Source organism: Leuciscus leuciscus, assembly GCF_965113295.1.
Source record: "Leuciscus leuciscus genome assembly, chromosome: 19".
Lineage (NCBI taxonomy): Eukaryota > Metazoa > Chordata > Actinopteri > Cypriniformes > Leuciscidae > Leuciscus > Leuciscus leuciscus.
Window position 1 is genome coordinate 31,321,244 of NC_138743.1, and position 18,386 is coordinate 31,339,629.

An 18,386-nucleotide genomic window follows, 5' to 3' on the forward strand; every position below is an offset into this window, starting at 1 on the left:
TCGCTGAAAAAAGATGGCAAACAGACTTTTTTAAGTTTTGATTTGTTCTTATATAATTGAATTGATGTAATTGAGGTAATCGCTAGATTTCTTCCATAAAAAAGTACGAATTTGAATATTTTGATATGTAATGTGGCAAGCAACAGATTTCTCGATTTATTACTAGAGGGCAGCAACAAAGAAGAGTAAGAGACAGTTGAACATGTAATATTATATTGTACATTGTATGAAAATGAAAGATGAGTGTTGCTCATAAAATTGCAGGATAAAGGAAAGACATGTCACTGAAAATATCTATTGGCATGAAAACAAGGTAAGATGAGATGTTGCAATATATAAAAGCAACAATATTATATTTGAGAATATAATTAAGTAACTAACTAAGGAATCTTTTTTTTCCTAATTTAGTAAGAGTAGTCCTTTCCGCATAGAGTGGTGCAGGTATGACATCACTTTGTAGGCCAAAATGCAGAAGAGAGTTAGCATTTTAGCACCGGTTCCATCATCATTTTTTGAATGGGGTTTTGGTTAAATGGCTGAAATAAGGTCTGCGGTGAACACAAGCTCAATACACTTTCACATTTTATTCTATGACATAAAATTCATCAATACCACACTCGAGATTTTTTCTAAGCTGTTACGTGTCTTGAAAAAGGTGGTTGCTAACAAGTGGCAACATTATTATTATTATTTTATTTTTTTTGTCTAAACGATAAACATTATATTTTAACCATTTATTAAATGCTCGAAGAAAAGAAACTTATGGCTAAATGGGAGTCGAGGAGATTAAACGTCATCATGCCGAACAGGTCAGCTCAGTCCGCTTTTACAGCATCGTTACGGTTATAATTGTGCACTTACAAACTAATCTAACTCAAACGTTCTTGGAAAATGTTTGTAGATAAAAACTGAAAGAGTTGTCTGAACCTTAGTGATGGTGACTTTGAATTCGTGGCCTACCTTTAGCTTTTTACTACTGGCGACTGCATTTAGGCTTCAAAATTTATAAAAGTTGTGTTCATCTGTGATAATTATCATGATAGACAAAATGTGTAAGTATCATAAACTTTTGTTGATCACAGGGCTATTTTTTTTAGATAATCCAAAAGCCTATGGTAAAATTCTATTGGTTTGGTTTTTCTCAAGGGAACCAGTGTGATGTTAACTGCCAGTTGGACTACATACCTGCACCCCTCTATTGCTGTTCCACACTCCAGTTCAATTGGTGGCGGTAATGCACCTAAAAGCTAGTTTGCCAACCACCAAGGACTCAAGAAGAAGAAGAAGAAGAAGAGGGCAGCAACAACACATTACTGCAGTAATAATCACACCGCACAAGATATAATATTTGAAGTGATGTAGAGTCTATTTAGAATAAGACAATCTGGACTTATAGTAAACCTCGTGTGGGCACAATCACACAGGGTGTGAAAGGAAATGCAGACCATCTGGCTAAACAAGCTTTAAAACATTTACAAATTGACATTAAAATGTCAAAGAGTAAATCAGAAGTAAAAGGGTTAATAGCAAATGCAATAAGAAAGAAATGGCAGAAGGAGTGGGATAGTTGAACAAAAGGTAGACACTTTCATCAAATTCAAGAAAAAGTAGGTCTAGAAAGAAGAAAATTTGGCAACAGGAAAGATGACGTTTTAGTCTCAAGAATGCGTATTGGACATTGTTCATTAAATCAGTGTCTGCATAGAATGGGGAAGCATGAAACTGGAAACTGTGACAAATGTGGTCAAGCAGAATCAGTAGAACACGTACTTATAGAGTGTAATGCATATTTCAACTAATTCAAGCTTTAAGATCTTTGGCAATAAATAATTTGTCACTTCAGGTTCTGTTAGGAAATGGCCCAAAACAATCAAGAATATTTCATGAATTATTTATTTTCTTAAAAGAAACAAGACTGATCAAGAGAATTTAAGAGACCGTTTTATTAACGCCCCTCCCAGTCCCATCCCATTTTCAACTTCCCAAACATTATGCGCTCCACACTCCTCCAGTAGGTGGCGAGAATGCAACATTTAAGATGGTTTGACCACCGCCGTCAAACACCAGAAGAAGAATCACACGGACGACATGTTTTCAGTGCTGAAGTACGCTGTTTTCGCTAGAAATACTCTGTCAAAAATGCACTACAGTTCGGGGGTCAGCATTAGGCTTTTGCCCAGTTCTACGTGCTCTTTTGAAGACCCAGTGCACGTGACCGTGAGTGGCTTAAATCCACAACAACGCGTGGATCTGCGCTCTAAAATCACCGATGAAAAGGGACTTGTTTTCAAGGCTTCTGCCACCTACCAAGCAGACAGCAGTGGTCAAGTTGACCTGAACCGCGACCCTTCTCTTGGTGGCAGCTTTACCGGAGTTGAACCAATGGGTTTATTCTGGGCACTAAAAGCAGACGTCGTAAGCTGCAAGTTTGCACTAACAGACTTGACGCGACCTCAACTCGTTGACCTTGAATGTGTCAGTGACGATAAAGTCATCGCCAAAGTAACAAACGAGAGACACTGCATGGCCGAAGGTGTCCGGAGAATTCCTGTCACTGAAGGCAGGATCAGAGGAACTCTTTTTATGCCACCTGGTCAGTTATTTTAGCTGTAGTATATCTACTGTCTTAAAGACTAGTTTGTAAAAATTAAATATTAAAATATTAAATTTATATTAAATAAAAAAAATTAAAATATTAAAATTATAATGCTTAAGATGAACTCGTACTCAGTCGACTGAGATGCGAAAGTTTTTTGGCCATATTCTGTTCTGTAGCAGCGCCTTGTGGTGGAGACGGAGAAGTGCAGTGTAACACAATTGAAAAGGTCTTCTATTGTCAATCACAAATTCACGCTGGCCATTATTATTTTAATCAAGCCTGTCAAATCAGAGTTTTTAATGCTGATTTTCACATTTTTCAGGTAAAGGACCATTTCCTGGTATTTTGGATACCAATGTGTTTAGAGGATTTCCGTTTGAGTTGAGGGCAGCTCTGCTGGCAAAAAGAGGATTTGCTGTTTTAGCCTTAGCTTTCCAAGCTTATCAAGATTTACCCAGAAAAGTTGACAAATTTCACCTTGAGTATTTTGAAGAAGGTATAGATTTCTTGCGACAACAGCCAGAGGTTAGTACGGTATAACCATTCATGTGCATTCCTTATTGTTCTTATAATCTCTAAATAAAATGAAGCTAATTACAAAGGCAGGTTTATAAGAATCACAAATTAAAATTCTAACACCTCTTTTTTTTATTCAAAGGTCAAAGATCAAAAAATTGGCTTAGTGTCCATATCAAAGAGTGGAGATCTCGCTTTGTCAATGGCTACATTCCTGCCTGGTATATCGGCCACTGTCTGTGTCAATGGATGCAATGCCAATACTTTGGTCCCGATCTGCTATAAAGACATCTGCATTCCACCCCTCATGTTCGACGTAAAGAGATCAAAAATGACACCGTCAGGCCTTGTGGATATTTCGGATTGCATGAACGACCCGATGTCCAAAGAAGGCCTTCCTAGCGTTATTCCCATTGAGCGTGCCTCTGGTAACTTCATGTTTATAATATCAGAAGCTGACAGGAATTGGCAAAGTGCCTATTATGCAAAACTTGCATGCGACAGACTCAAAGCACATGGGAAAAATAACTACGAGCTGGTGAGGTATGAAAAAGCGGGTCACTTTATTGAGGTGCCTTATATGCCCTTTTGTCTCGCTAATTTTCATGCTGCAGCCAACCATGTGGTTTTCTTTGGCGGGGAACCCAAGGCTCATTCAGAAGCACAGTTGGACGCATGGCCGAGGATTGTGAATTTTTTCAAAAAACACCTAGCAGCTGCTGATCACAACAAAAGATCTATGCTGTAAGAAAAAGGGCATTTACAGTACATACATCCAGTTATAATGTTGACTTGCATTTCTAATCTAGATATCAAGTATTCAAAAAAGTATCGTTCTAGTGATAATAATGGTTGATTTGCTTCTAAATCTATTGATGTTTATATCATTCATGCAAAGTATGATGCCCGAGAAACATTTCTAATATTATCAATGTTGAATGAAAACAGTTATGCTGCTAAAAATATTTGTGTAACAATGTAAAATTTGTTACTGTCACTATTTAAACCATACTTACTGAACAAAAATGTTTTCAAAAAACAATCTTCTGAATTGTAATGAACTTTCACTGCCATGACACATTTTTAAATTATAGCAACACTTATTTCAAGTCATTTAAAATCTAATACTCACTTTACTGGTGCTGTTGATCTGCATTCTTGTTTTTGCATTCTCTGTTAGTATCTCCTTACTTGGTCCATTTTATTGTATAGCCCCTGGTGCCTTCATTTCAAAAAGACCTTGATTACATCTTCAGCCTTAGCGGAGGATAAAAAGCAGGTTGTTTTCCACTTCAGTATTTTCTTTCCTATTGAATGTTTGTGTCTAGATAAACGTTCCATCAGGGTACAGACACTGATGAGATCTGCAACCATGGGCATTGGTTACAAGTGAGTTATTGTATGCACCTTATACATACGAGCTTCCAGTGAAGTACAATTAAATATCTTGAGATGATGTCTGTTTTTTATATGTTCTATTTTTAATTAATCTTAGTAATTATTTTGTAACTTTTGATTAATTTCTGATTCTAGGAGGTGACCTCATATCTGTGTCTGATTTACATTATTTTGATTTGGATCCTAAAGTGTTGGTCGATGGAACGAGCTGCATCCACAAATGATTATTAGGAAGCCAATAATACAAAATAATCTTTCTGTGCCACAACAATACTAAACATTATTTAGCAATACTATATTTAAAGGGATAGTTCAATCTTAAATGAAAATACTTTCATTTACTCTTCACCCTCAAGATGATTTTGAAGAAAGTTTCAACTGTTTTTCATCCTCACAATTGAAGTCTAAGGGGTTTACACTGTCTTTTGTGTTTGTGTGTGTTCCAGAGAAGAAATGGAGTCAGGCAGGGTTAGAACAACATGATGGTGAGTTAATTATGACAGAATTTTGTTCTTTTTAGGTGAACTATCACTTTCAAGTTTATTGCAGTATAACAGATGATTCTACGTACGTCAATACATCAAAGCCAGTCTCACTGTATGAATGGTGAGGATTGGTTACTTTCAGATTTATCAACGGGGCTTTTTTTTTTTTAAAACATGTAAATGGATGAGATCTCTGTGCAAATCTCCAGTGGTACTTATTGCAAATCTTTTAGAGAGCACTATGACAAGGAAACACTCTAGCAGGCCTTGTTATTTAACCCGCACTACTTAAGTGGAAGCTCTGAAGAGTTCTTACATGTTGATTCACTGGAAAGGGTTCATTTGATATTTATAGAGGAGCTGTTACTATAACATGCAGTGCGTGGCATTCTCATGAATTGATTGTGTTACTTTAACTTTGTTGTTTTTCAGAAACATCATTTGGTTTCTAAAAAGTATGTTGAAAACATCTGAAGAATGTTTTCCAGCCTATTCCTACACCAATAATTACTGATGTGGATGGCAGTATAAGCTCTACAAGAAAGAACATCTTTATTATGGTAATGAATAGATGAGGGTCGGTTGCTAGCTGTGTTTTCTGGCCTGCATTTTGTGAGAGATACAGAGGTCTTTTGCTCTATTTATGAACTTTTTTTTAATGATTTACTTGTCTTAAAATAGTCATTGGACAATATTGGGATATATTAGCATGAGTAAATCTAAATACCCTTTGTCTAAGCAGCAGATGCTGCTATCTAGTGCTGAGAATAATGTAGCAGATTGCAGTATCCATAAATCACAATCACTTAAAGGAAATCAAATATAAAGTCTTAAATCAGATTTGATTCAGATTTACATGGATTTAGGAGGAGAAAATGGGTCTTAAAAATTAAGCTAGGGTGAAGGCTTACTGAACCAGCCTACAAAAATATTTTTTACAATCTATCACAGATGATATCCTATATAGAAACATTTATTTTATTTTGAATTATTTTAAATAGTTTATTGCCTGCTAAATCACAATGAGCTGGGTGTGCATCACGGTTGTATTGGATGTAGAATTCACAAATAGGCATATTTAAGATTAGGTGTTTGAAACCTACATCCAAAACCACTGTAGTTACAGTAGTAAACGTATAGTTACTTGGGTATATAGCCTAACTCTTGTGACAACATCCTTGTGTGACAACTAGCCACAGTCTTATTTCATGCAGGCTTTAGAGATTCCTCATGGGTTGTCTAAAATGTCCCCTGACCATAAGGAACGCTGACCTTCCTATTATAGAAACAAACAAACCAAAGCAACACGTAGACAAATTCAATGCAGTGTGAGTAGCCCATAGGCTGCTGTTTTTACGGTTTGCACACTCGGTAGGCTAGACACTGCAAAGAATAATTTGTGGATTAGTAGCCTATTGGCGTTTTGCTCACTGGATTAATTATTTATTATTCACAATAAGGAAAACTCTTCAAATACCGTATCAGTTCCGAGGATTCTGTTCATATCTTACTAGACATTACTTTGTTCGCGTGCAGGTTATGTCTGCATCAGTATCTCGCCAAATCCTCACGCGCCTCTAGAAGACGCCGTAACGGACGGATACGGTAACGTTAGCCTATTGTAAGCGCCCACCTTTTATTTGAAGAAATAAAGCCCTATTGTCACTCTCAATTAGTCAGATCACACACAGTCACGAATTTAACGTGATATGCGTTTACCAAAATCTTTTCTTTTTTTGACACTTGAATTTGGCTGATCATAACGATCTCATACGGGTATGTTATTTCTCTATCGTATTTGTCTAAGGCTTATCATGCACTGTTTAGACATCCTTATTTGCATACGTTTACATATTTTAGTAACCCAGTGCTCGCGAAATATTGCATTTAACCCGCAATGTTCGTCTATTGGCTAGTGAAATGAATTAAGCTGAGTGATGTGGCGTGAGACGAGCGCGTGAATGCCGCCGTCACTACATCACTGTGATCTTATTGTGATCTGTGCTGTGAAAACGAAATCATGCCCTTTTATATGTGAAATATGCCTTTCAAAATCGCGATTCTCTAAAGGTAGTTTAGCAATAAGACAACTAGGCGGCTACGTAATGCAAATTTAACCAAATATGCAATCCTATCCGGGATATATTATGCTCGGGAAAGATCTCCGTTCAGCATTTTTTCAGAATATTTCACGTTTTCGATAATTTGGAGAAACTGTGGAAAACTCGCGTGTTAATCATGATGGACACGACATCCTAACGCTCAAGCTCTCTATTCACCAATAACGTGCGCGCGGAGAGCCGAGGAATTATAGTGGCGCCTCGGATATGAATGATGATGGAGGCGGAAAACGCGGAGAGCTGGTTTCCTCTGTCAGAAAACGGAAACGCAAGTTTAAACGCCTCGAACCTGGGTTTCCTAAACGCGTCGTCTCCGGTGGGTCTGTGGGGTGATGCTCAGGATAAAGAGGTGACCCGGCTGGAGGAGATCCTGTACGTTCAGGAAAGAGCCTACAAAGATTTCACCACCACCATTCAAGTTTTCATCCTCATCGGCTCCCTTTTGGGTAAGTAGCCTATAAACACGAGAATGAACATGTTGTGCTGTTCGTCAGCACATGTGTGGGGATTGCACTGATCTCGAAATATATTTTAATAAAACAAACAATCACATCTATCTTAATTGATGGGATAAACTGCACAATCCAATATGAGCATATTAATGGTCTTTTGCACTGTACATGTGAATGAATATCCACTCTCAGGGTTAGCCTACAGTTGGTGCACAAATTATATTTGGAATGTGAAAATTTAACAAACATTATCATAGGCTGACATATTTTTCGTGATAAATCGCATTTGAGCAGATGTTACAGTATATGTTCTGATCTATGATTTTTTGTAATTGTAAACAAAAGCTGTTCGTTATTGAGCATTCACGGACACACACAGGTGTTGTAATTAGTCATGCTACAGCAAGTAGCATTCACAATCACACCGTGAACCCAGATGTTGAAAGTAGCCTAATTAAAAAAACAAAAATGAAGTTGTCCATTTAAACATTAATTAACAATGTCACATTTTGAAATCTGTTCCTTGAATACATATTTATTTACTTGTTTAGTGTTGTTAACTCAAAATATTACAGTGCACAATTCATACTGTGAGAAATATCCATCCCACAAGCCTTTGTTCAAATAATTTATGCTTGGTCAAAGCTGGGGTACTTATGGGAGGAATTAAATATTTGTTATTAAGAATTTAGAGTTTTTTTCTCTTTATAGTATTACTGGTGTTGTTCAAAATACTATTTTGGGTGATTACAGTTTTCTCTTTCGTAACATGTTGACTTCTCTGCAATGAAAGTGCAGTTTTACATTCACTTCTTTTGAGAACAAGTTTATTAAATGAATAAACTCAACTCGTTGAACATTTCCATTCTCTAATCTGCACATATTTCTATAATATGCAGTAATATTGGTATCTTTCCTAAATAAAACTACAATTTAATCACAAGTCTGAGTCGTTCGTCGCAAGTTGCTGCTTCAGTTAACTCAAACAATTAAACTAGTTAGAGATGCCTCCATTATTCTATAGATTTTTATAGTACATCACTACTCAACTTTTGCCGAGATTCAAATGGTTTTGATGACAATTGATATGCTGGCACGGATGCCATGTGCAAACAGCTTGTTTTCACTAAAAGCAAAACTTTTTAAACTTAGAAAATGTATTAGATAATAGCGCTAATCAAATGATTCGCCATGCTCGAGATGTGTACAAGATAATGTGTTATAGATGACTGTAAATTCTTACACATTGCAGCAACATGATTATCTAGAAGCCATTGATCATGTGACAAATCAAGACAAAAAAATTCATGCTTATTCATGCTTCAATCAATACAAACAGAGATGTGTAATGTTTTCACAATCAGTTTGATGTCACATGGTTGATTTCTAAGGAGGATTTTTACTACAGGGCAGCCATTCACTCTGACAATGATGCCAAGGACAGAAAAAGCCTGAATTTTGTTTACACCGATTACATGCTGTGGGACACGATTGATAATCGTATCTTCTTAAATGCAGTGTATTCACACCATCCTGTGCCAATGGAAATGATGCAAGATTTGCAGGAAGAAAAATCTTTCCGAGCCCTCCTCAGAATAAATGAGATTTTAGCATTGATTATATAATGTCCCTTTGTTCTGCTTGATTCTTTTTTCTGAAAGAAGGCAATTTCATGAGGCTCAACCAAATAAGACCTCACATGACCAATTAGCCTGCAGAATGCTTAGTTTAAATATTTGTAATCTGAAGAGATTAGGGCTCAAGTTTCAGAAAAGCTGGGAATTTTGTGTTTCTAACATTCATTGTGATCACTAGTTATATAAAAGTCATTGTGGCAATGGGTTAGTCATTATTGCACCTTTATCCTTGGCATTCATTTAGCAAACAGCTTGGCTCACGTATAGGCTACCCTCCAAATAAAAAATAATACAGTTGTTTGATAGCATGATATTCCAATAACATCTTTATCTTTTTGCTGTTTATACATTCAAGCTCAATATTACATTCATGAGTAAAATGCATAAAGTAAATGATAACATAATGTTCCTTTTTGGGTGAACTATCATTTTAAACGCATGGCAATACCATAAGTTCTGACAATTGTACTACTTTTGAATGATTTTTTTCAGTGATTAAGATTTATTAAACATAGTAATTACAGCTAAGTTAGTTGTTTGAAGATGCCAGAAAGGAGCAGCCTTTTTCACTCTTCAGAATTCTCAAACGTATTAGAAAGAGTTGAGAACCCACTAAAGAAGCTCCTGTGAAGTCTAAATACCACTGTTAACCACAAACTTTTCTGGAGACCTCTGGGAACAAATGGACAATTGTCCGGCACTGTCAGTGTGCACTCTAAATGTCATCAGGGTAATAACACAGTGGCAGCTGCTGATGGATTCCTCTGTGCTGTGCCCGTTACACCTGCATGGTAATGGGAAAAGATGAAAGTCACAATCTTTGCGAAAAAGAGGCACCTTCCGAAAGTGTGTCAAGCGTAATAAAGCCAGGCTAGAGCACCTGTCACCTAAGAGCTCCGTTCGCATCAATATCCAAGAAGAGAATCACCTCAGGCTCCATTTCAATTCAAGGCGTGTGAATTCCTCATGTCCGTGCATCATTTCTTAAAAGAAAAAAAATCCTTGGTTTTCCACTTGAAATGACATGTTTCATTTTAATTTAGCCGCAAGCAGTGTTGGGGTTAACACATACAAGTAACTTGAGTTGCGTAATCAGATACCTTTTTAAACTAGTAAAGTAACGCATTACTTTTAAATTTACAACAAAAATTCTGTCTCATTTTTTTTCTTCAAATAAGTAACTCAGGTTACTTTGTTTTTCCATTTATTGACTGACAGCTCTCCTTGAGAGAAAGCATGAGTAAGTCCAGAGGCGTTGTGTGAACATGATGGTGGTTATTGCAGTTTTAGAATAAATGTGAGCAGACATTTACTCATCTCACTTGCAACAAAAAAAGAAAAAGAAACAGATTCAGTATTACTCAAAATGAATAAAACCGTGAAATGCATTCTCTGAATATTACACAAACCTGCAATAATTAAATATATTAAATTACACAAATATACTTTATGTAGTTAATCTCACTTTATTAACCAATGTCTTTGTTGCTGACCTTCGATGATCCACTTCAACCATACTATTAAGCAAAAATGCATGCATGGTTTTTATTTTAATTTTTACTGCACCGTCTACTGTACAGGCGTGAATTTGCATTTCTTTCAGCCTGAGGCTTAGTCATTTAACTTTTGGAGGGAAAAATTGCCTTTACATTTGCCAAAAATATGTAGTTACTTTTTTAGGGACTAATGCAATATTGTAAAGCATTACTTTTAAAAGTAACTTTCCCCAACACTTCGCCCAATATTTTACATGCTCTCACTAATTGGTTTAATTGCATATCTATCTATGGTATGAAGAAAGTATGGAAATGCTTATCTCTGACAGCTGTGTTGTCATGTGCTTAAATGAGTATTCTGAGTTTATAGCCTACAAGTTGGAGCATTTGACTTTCAACCTGACCTCAATTTCTTCAAAAAAGGCACTGTGGAAGTGAATAGACCCATTTTTTGGTGGATTTAAAAGCGTAACTTATAATTATATAAAAGCTTCTGTTAAAACTTGTGTATTTTTTGAGCTGTAAAGCTGTTTAATTATAATTTTAACAAGAATTTTACAGGTTTTTGGTGTTCTTTTTCAATGCAAATAAAACTATGTAATTTTACACAAAAAAGGGACACTTTCACACAAAAATCATGTTGACACATTGTTTGTGTTTTTTTTTTGTTTTTTTTCTATACTGTTGCAACAATTATTGTAACATTTACAGATTCACTTCCATTTTTTTGGGGCCAAGTGAAAATGTATCTTCCCTATGGTAATCAACAAATGCACTCAATTGAGCTTAATGTCCATTGAACCTGGAATATTCCTTTAAAAAAATGAAATACCCAACCGGTGTCTCATCTCAAGTGAACATCTCAATATTGCAATCACTTGTTAAGATACATGCTACGATTTAACTTCTTCAGCAAATCTTCTGTGCTGTGAGGCTTGTTTGTCCTTCATCACAGCATAATAAATACTGTTTTATTGCCAGAATCAGGCTTTTCACTGTTTTTCCCCTTTAAATAAGCTTGCAACCTTCAGGTACCTCATTGCCATGGGAACTGCTGTAGACAATGAGATGAAGGCTGCACATTCAACTGTGTGTCCTTAGATACTGACCTAGGCTTGTGAATCTTCAACCTTTTCTCCTTTTCATCTACTTTCTCCCCAGGCAATATTGCAGTGCTGTGGTGCACTTGTTACACCAACGTCTTCAAGTCTGTCACAAATCTCTTCATCAAGAACCTGGCGTTTTCTGGCATTTGTGCTGGGTTGGTGTGTGTGCCCTTTGACATAGCCCTGAATGCCAGCCCGCTCTGCTGCCTCTGGGTTCACACACTCCTGCTTTGCAAAACCATCAAGTTCCTACACAGACTTTTCTGCTCCGCCACTGTGCTAAGCTTCGCTGTCATTGCCCTGGACAGGTGAGTGGATACACATTTATTCAGCTTTTGCTTTTAACTGAAGTGTAATTGTCTCAGCTTTGAGGTCACTATAATTCAACCTCAACCAAACAATCATTAAAACCATTGGTTAAGATAATAATAGGGTAAAAGATCTTGTGAAAAAATCTGGAAACCCTTACAGTTGTGCTCAACCCATGGGCACCAGCTGTTTCACAGACTAGTGCTTCCATAGCAACATACTCTCTGCCAGACCCTTTATCAATTCATTGAATAATTTATTTTGCTTAGCACAGAAGCCTTTCTTGATACAAGCATTTTTTCACTTCAGAAAAAAATTCATAGACACACCATGCCGACACAAATGGCATAATAAAACATACGGATATCCATATTTGACAGATTTTTTTTTTTTTTTTTTTTTTGAGATTCCAGTTTTGAATCAATAAAATACATCTATGTTTTTGCACACACATAAAGCATTTTAACTGTGATATTATAATAAACAATTTAGTCATTTAAACAGTATCAAGGTTATGTAATTGGGGCAACTACGGCTGGGAGCCGACAAGCGATTCTAATTCAAAACCAGAACCAAAAAATAAATTTAGCACAACTACACCCAAACGTTTGACTCTTATGAGTCAGTTCTTTTTAGTGATCAAATCAAATAAAAATTCTTCAGTTAACTCAAACCAACCGATTTCCGAACTAATCATTCTTTTACAAAATGAACCGATTATTTTTAGCAAATCAAACGTATAGTTTACCTGTTACGGTCACTACATTTCCCATCATCCTCCCTGGCCCTCACCTGCATGCTCTTCCTCTGTTCATTGATCAACTGTATCTTGTTAGTTTCCATGGTTACTGTCATTGAGTTAATTTGCCCCAGCTGTGTCTTGTTTCCCTGATCTGTTCTCTGTGTATTTAAGCGCCTCTGTTTCTCCCTGTTCCTTGTCTTGTATCATTTACTTTAAGTTTATTTGTTGTTTTGTTTCCTTGTCTTATTGCTTTATTAAAGTCTCCTATTGAATCTCCTTCGTCGTGCGCTTAATCTCAACCATCTCAGCCGTAACATTACCATTGTGTTATAATGCTTGTGAGACCTGATATTGCTACAGATTGGTTAATATGTCTAGTTAATTTAATCAGATGTGGTTTACATGCTCAACAATATTCAATCATTTTAACACGATGGATATTTATATGAGACAACTAGGGCTGGGAACCAACAACCGATTCTAATTTAGAACCAGTTCCATAAAAAAAACAAAAAACGCAAACTGTGCGAACAGGGGTTCTCCACACAGATTGCGCTGCGTTGACCAACAGAAAGATAGACAATGGACCTTTTTTGTCTGCAAATTGTAATCCTCTCTTTCGCTTCCAGGTACTACTCAGTGTTGTATCCGCTGGAGAGAAAGATATCAGATGCCAAATCCAGAGACCTGGTCATCTACATCTGGGTGCATGCCGTGGTGGCCAGTGTCCCTGTTTTCGCCATAAGCAATGTGACGGATGTCTACGCCACCTCATCCTGTTCTGACGGCCAGTCGTTTGGACATCTGGTTTACATGGTCACGTACAGCATCACCACGCTTATTTTACCACTAGCAGTGGTGTTTCTAGCCATGGCACTAATCCGCCGTGCATTAAGCAGCAGCCAGAAGAAGAAAGTGATCATCGCAGCGCTGCGCACCCCTCAGAACAGCATTTCCATTCCGTATGTGTCTCAGCGTGAGTCTGAACTTCATGCCACTCTGTTGTCCATCGTCCTGGTCTTTGCACTCTGCAGCACTCCCTACGCCGCTCTGGTGATATACCGTGCAGTGCTGGGGGCTGCAAAAGCCTCGGCTTGGTTACAACTGACTGCTGTGTGGCTGCCAAAGGTGTCTCTCCTCACCAACCCACTGTTTCTCCTCACAGTAAACCGCTCTGTGCGACGTTGCCTTCTCGATATGCTGGCACGGTTGCACCGACGCTATAGCCGAAGGAACATGGTCAGCATTGGAGGTCTGGCTGAGGTAGGGCCACTAGGGGGCGAGACTGTGGTTCGCTCTGGTAGTCAACTCCTAGAGATGTTCAATATCGGCCAACAGCAGATCTTCAAACCGAATGAGGAAGAAGAAGATGAGAATGAAATTTCATCTGTGGCTTCCGCCAACTTCCAACCCAAAGATGAGGGACAGGGTGGCAATGGAATGCTGGCAGGAGAGCTGCGTCAGCTACAGTCAGGGGACGGGGTTAAAGAAGAGGGCTTAGTGTTACCAAAACATTCCCCTATTCAGTCATGTGCCTACTCCTCTTCGCAGGTTGCCCCCGCGACTCCCACGGACCCCGAGGATGCAACGCAGTTTGGTTTCGGGCCGTTTGAGCTGCCTCCTCAATGGCTGCCTGAAACCAGGAACAGTAAGAAAAGACTCCTTCCTCCATTGGGTAACACACCAGAGGAGCTGATCCAGACCAAGCAACCTAGAGTTCGACCTGAGAGACGCATCAGTAGAAACAATAAAGTTAGTACCTTCCCTAATGTGGACCCCTAAAACACAGTGCCATGGACTAAATCATTAAACGCCAAGAAAAAAGACTCTGTTTTATATCGAAAGTTATTTTGGGATCATTTTCTATGTGAGTGCAGAACAATGAAGGAGAGAACTCATGGAGAGTTTACGTTTACAGTAGGGAGTAGGTAGAGTTTTCATGCTCTCTTGCTGTCTGTTTGGGCGATTCAATAGACATTCGTTCATCTCCACAAACTGACAGAACCGGAAATTGATCTTTCACAGGAAATGCAAGGAACACCATATGGTAGGCATGGATTGTTTGATATTTTATTTTGTTGGAATGGTGAATAAAATTAATCCCAATCATTTTTATGTAGATATGTCCATGCTGTGTTGAATGTGACTAATGTGTCCTGCTCAACTTGTTGAAGCATCACCCCACTGCCCACATTTTATTTAGCAACATAATCTATTTCAAATAGCCAGAAACGAGTTTACTCACAATTAAAGCATATAAAGTAACTTTTATGTGCACTACCATTACAATGCCATTAAAATGCTGCCATGACCACATGCTGGTAATGGAAAACCAATGTGGGTTTAATGCACAAACACCCAATAATGCTGTTAGCATTTATTAGAGAAAGTTGATTTATTATTGACATAAAATGGCCAAGAAACTTTTAATCCCATGCACTGAAAGTGTTCAGATTCTACATAGTACCTTTAAGAACAAATCACAGCCCTTGTCTGTGGTCAGCTATTATCAAGATTTGCAAATGTAGATGGGAAACAGAATATAATATGCAACAATGAATGATTTAATCAGTTCGTCTGCAGAGGAATATGTCTTTCCTGTTAGAGAACAGGAGAGTATATATGGTGTGAAACACAATGAGAAGACATCCTCTGCTTAGAGGTCTGTTGACAGTAAAGTGTTGTTTGGAACAATATAGTTTAATCACACTGCATAAGCATTGTGACTCACAGGCTTTCATTTAATTATACCTTTTCTTCAAAAGCCAGGCCATTCTCAGGCTAATTACATGTGTATTTGTATTTCTTACATAATCAGTTATTTGGAAGAAATCCTTTCTCTTCCAATAGTATATGTCCAGCTATATTCAAAATAAACATTGGGTCGGTAAAAACCTATAATTTAAATACTCAAATTCTAGCAAAACAATGCATAAAGGAACATTGTTTTGACACTGAAATGTTCAGAAAATCTCTAAAGACTATTTCTTGGCAGTGGTTCATTAAATCTGAATGTGACCAAGTTTCTCATTCATTGACCCCTATTTGTTTTTAAAGCATGTCTCATAAAACGCATTTCATAAAAAAAGAAACATTGTTTCTCTGAGTTAATCGCCTTTTATGGCAAAGGCAAAGCTAAAGATTAGGCACTTGCATGTGACTGAGATGGAAAAAAAAAATATTAAAAAGGGTAGCGTGTTTCTCCCCCACATGCCAGTTTTAGTGTCATTAATTAAAATGTCTTGATGTATTTTGAAGATTTAATGTGTTATCCAAATCCAGTGACTGCAAGCTTGGATTTCTAATATAGCTACACCACAACGGGTATGTGGAAATAGCATAATACTTTGTGCTCCACAAGAATGCTTGAATGTATAAAAAGGTCAAGTGAAAGTGTTGTTTTGAAATACAGTGATTTTCATCCATTTACTTGGCACAAAAAAAAAGAAAAAAAGAATAATAATGCCATTTTCATGATTTCCAAAGCATTAGTTAAATTGTCTGATGGAAGCAGGACATTTCTCTCAAATTTAGCTAAACTAAATGCCTACAAATTGGAGGCAAGGGTTTATTTAATTAGAGTTGCTTAGCAACTGATAACCCAGCTTGTGCCATGCAATGTTTGACTCAATTAGACGAGAGTTTCCTGGCTTTTTGTTGCGTTATTCCAATTGCTTTCATTAAACATCTTAAATAATAGTCTCTGTCAACCTTGATATTAAATCTGTACAGGTCCTCATAGGCTGATCATATTTTTTTCTTCTTCTATTGAGTAAGCATAAAGCAAATTCAAACTTTAGAAGCCCTGTTTTTGAATGTGTTATTATGAGTATTATTAATATTTTTTGTACGTTTCCGTTATTACTTGTAGACTTAATTTTACATACATTAACATAATAGTAATGCTACTTCTACTAATAAATTTTAAATTAAGTCTGTAAGTCTTACGTGAATACTAATAGCTGATTACAGAAAATCAGTTAATGAAGTTATTAAAAAATTATTTATGTGCTTATGAATATACCGTTAGAAAGCTGATATCTAGTTATATCATATCAGATGTGCTGTTAGAATCATAGCTTATCAAAGTCAAAACTCCGTCACAGATTATTTGCGTTTGAGTGCCCCTGGCAGAGTTATTAATAGCACATTGACCAGCTGGGGCCTTTTGGCCTGAGGACGTGAGCCTCTTTCAAGAGAATTGGCCACATGATAGAGGCTCACGGCTACAGACTCCTAGACAAGTGTTTTCTCGGAGTAAACGGAGCCCATCTGAATTCTGCCTGCCCACCAGCATCTTGCTGCATGATCTGCTCTGCCTTGAAGGAAATTACAGGAAGCATCCTCATTACATCTCAAGTATCTGGATTCAGAGACACTGCCGGCAAAAGGGCTCTCGGCAAAACCAGCACATAAAATGAAGATACAATGCATTTGGGCTTGAAGTAACCTATCTTTTGAACAACATATTGAAGAATTATGGGGAATCTGATTGATATATCTTATCAGCAATATTTACAGGGTCAAGTATAAAACATTTCATCTCTATTATGCAACTGTGTTACTAAGCATATGGCTAGACAGGAACGTAACACACTGTTTTATTGGTTTGCTCTCATCCTGTCTGGGAAAAAACACAAGGGAATACGATCCATATGTGTCTCATCCTCATAATTCACCTCAGTGTATGGACACTGGATCACTACCAATGAAAGCCTTTCTCCTCCAAGTAGAGCCAGAGTACAGTATATCCACTGCATACAAATTTCCATGAAGTAAAAATGCACTAAATTGGAAATGGTTGCAGGGAAGAATGAAGTCTGCTGAGATTCATATCCAAAAATATAGGCAATGTTCTCCTTGTGATTATGGTGTTTTGAAAAATGACTGTCCTCTTAAAAAGGCTCGTCAGCCAGTGACGGCTGTTAAGTAAACACTATTATCCAGTGTGAATGGGTGACCCAGGACCGCTCTGTAGATTACATTTACCGAGGCAGCCTCTCTTTGAGTCATAAATCAATGAGGTCTTGAGATGCTAGACCACATACAGCTTCTTGAGAAATACATCAGGCGTTCAACAACATCATTCACCAGAAACAACATAATGCTTTTGCTTTGTGATTTGATGCAACGTTTTTTTTTTATATCATACAAAGCCCTAGTGAAAAAAACCTATACCAAAATGTATTTAAAATATCTTTATTTCATACTAAGTATACTACAAATCCATTTACATACTTCTTTTTTGCACATTGCATAATATTAAGCCTAAAATGTGTCTTAACATCACTATTAGTATAGTATGATCTCTGTATAATATCAGTTTTTAAATGCAAGATATTTGCATAAGTGTCCTTGGGACAAGACGTTAAAACCAATAACACATTGGTGGTGGTTGAGGAGATTCCCCCCAAAGCGATATGAGTGCCAACAAAAGCACTATATAAAAAAAGTAATATCTTTAGTTGGACCTCAGTGCTATTTCTGGACAACTAAAGTCATTAAAGGGATGAAAATGAAAATGAA

The 18,386-nt window shown here is 37.2% G+C and overlaps 2 protein-coding genes across 3 annotated transcripts; both read left to right on the forward strand.

Annotated features, from left to right (window-relative positions):
- The first annotated feature begins 2,016 nt into the window (after positions 1 to 2,016).
- On the forward strand, positions 2,017 to 4,571 carry acot20 (acyl-CoA thioesterase 20). Its single transcript, XM_082148704.1, has 3 exons — positions 2,017 to 2,593; positions 2,922 to 3,124; positions 3,258 to 4,571. Exons 1-3 carry the CDS (start codon positions 2,089 to 2,091, stop codon positions 3,861 to 3,863), a joined length of 1,314 nt encoding a protein of 437 aa, XP_082004830.1. The 5' UTR covers positions 2,017 to 2,088; the 3' UTR covers positions 3,864 to 4,571.
- Positions 4,572 to 4,719: 148 nt separating this feature from the next.
- Positions 4,720 to 14,979, forward strand: gpr176 (G protein-coupled receptor 176). Of its 2 annotated transcripts, XM_082148703.1 has the most exons (4): positions 4,720 to 4,998; positions 5,431 to 7,564; positions 11,865 to 12,117; positions 13,490 to 14,979. In XM_082148703.1, the coding sequence occupies exons 2-4, from the start codon at positions 7,330 to 7,332 to the stop codon at positions 14,640 to 14,642; spliced, it is 1,641 nt and encodes a 546-aa protein (XP_082004829.1). In that variant the 5' UTR covers positions 4,720 to 4,998; positions 5,431 to 7,329; the 3' UTR covers positions 14,643 to 14,979. The 2 variants fall into 2 exon arrangements, with proteins under 2 accessions (XP_082004829.1, XP_082004828.1); XM_082148702.1 differs by having other exon boundaries at positions 4,720 to 7,564.
- Positions 14,980 to 18,386: the final 3,407 nt, after the last annotated feature.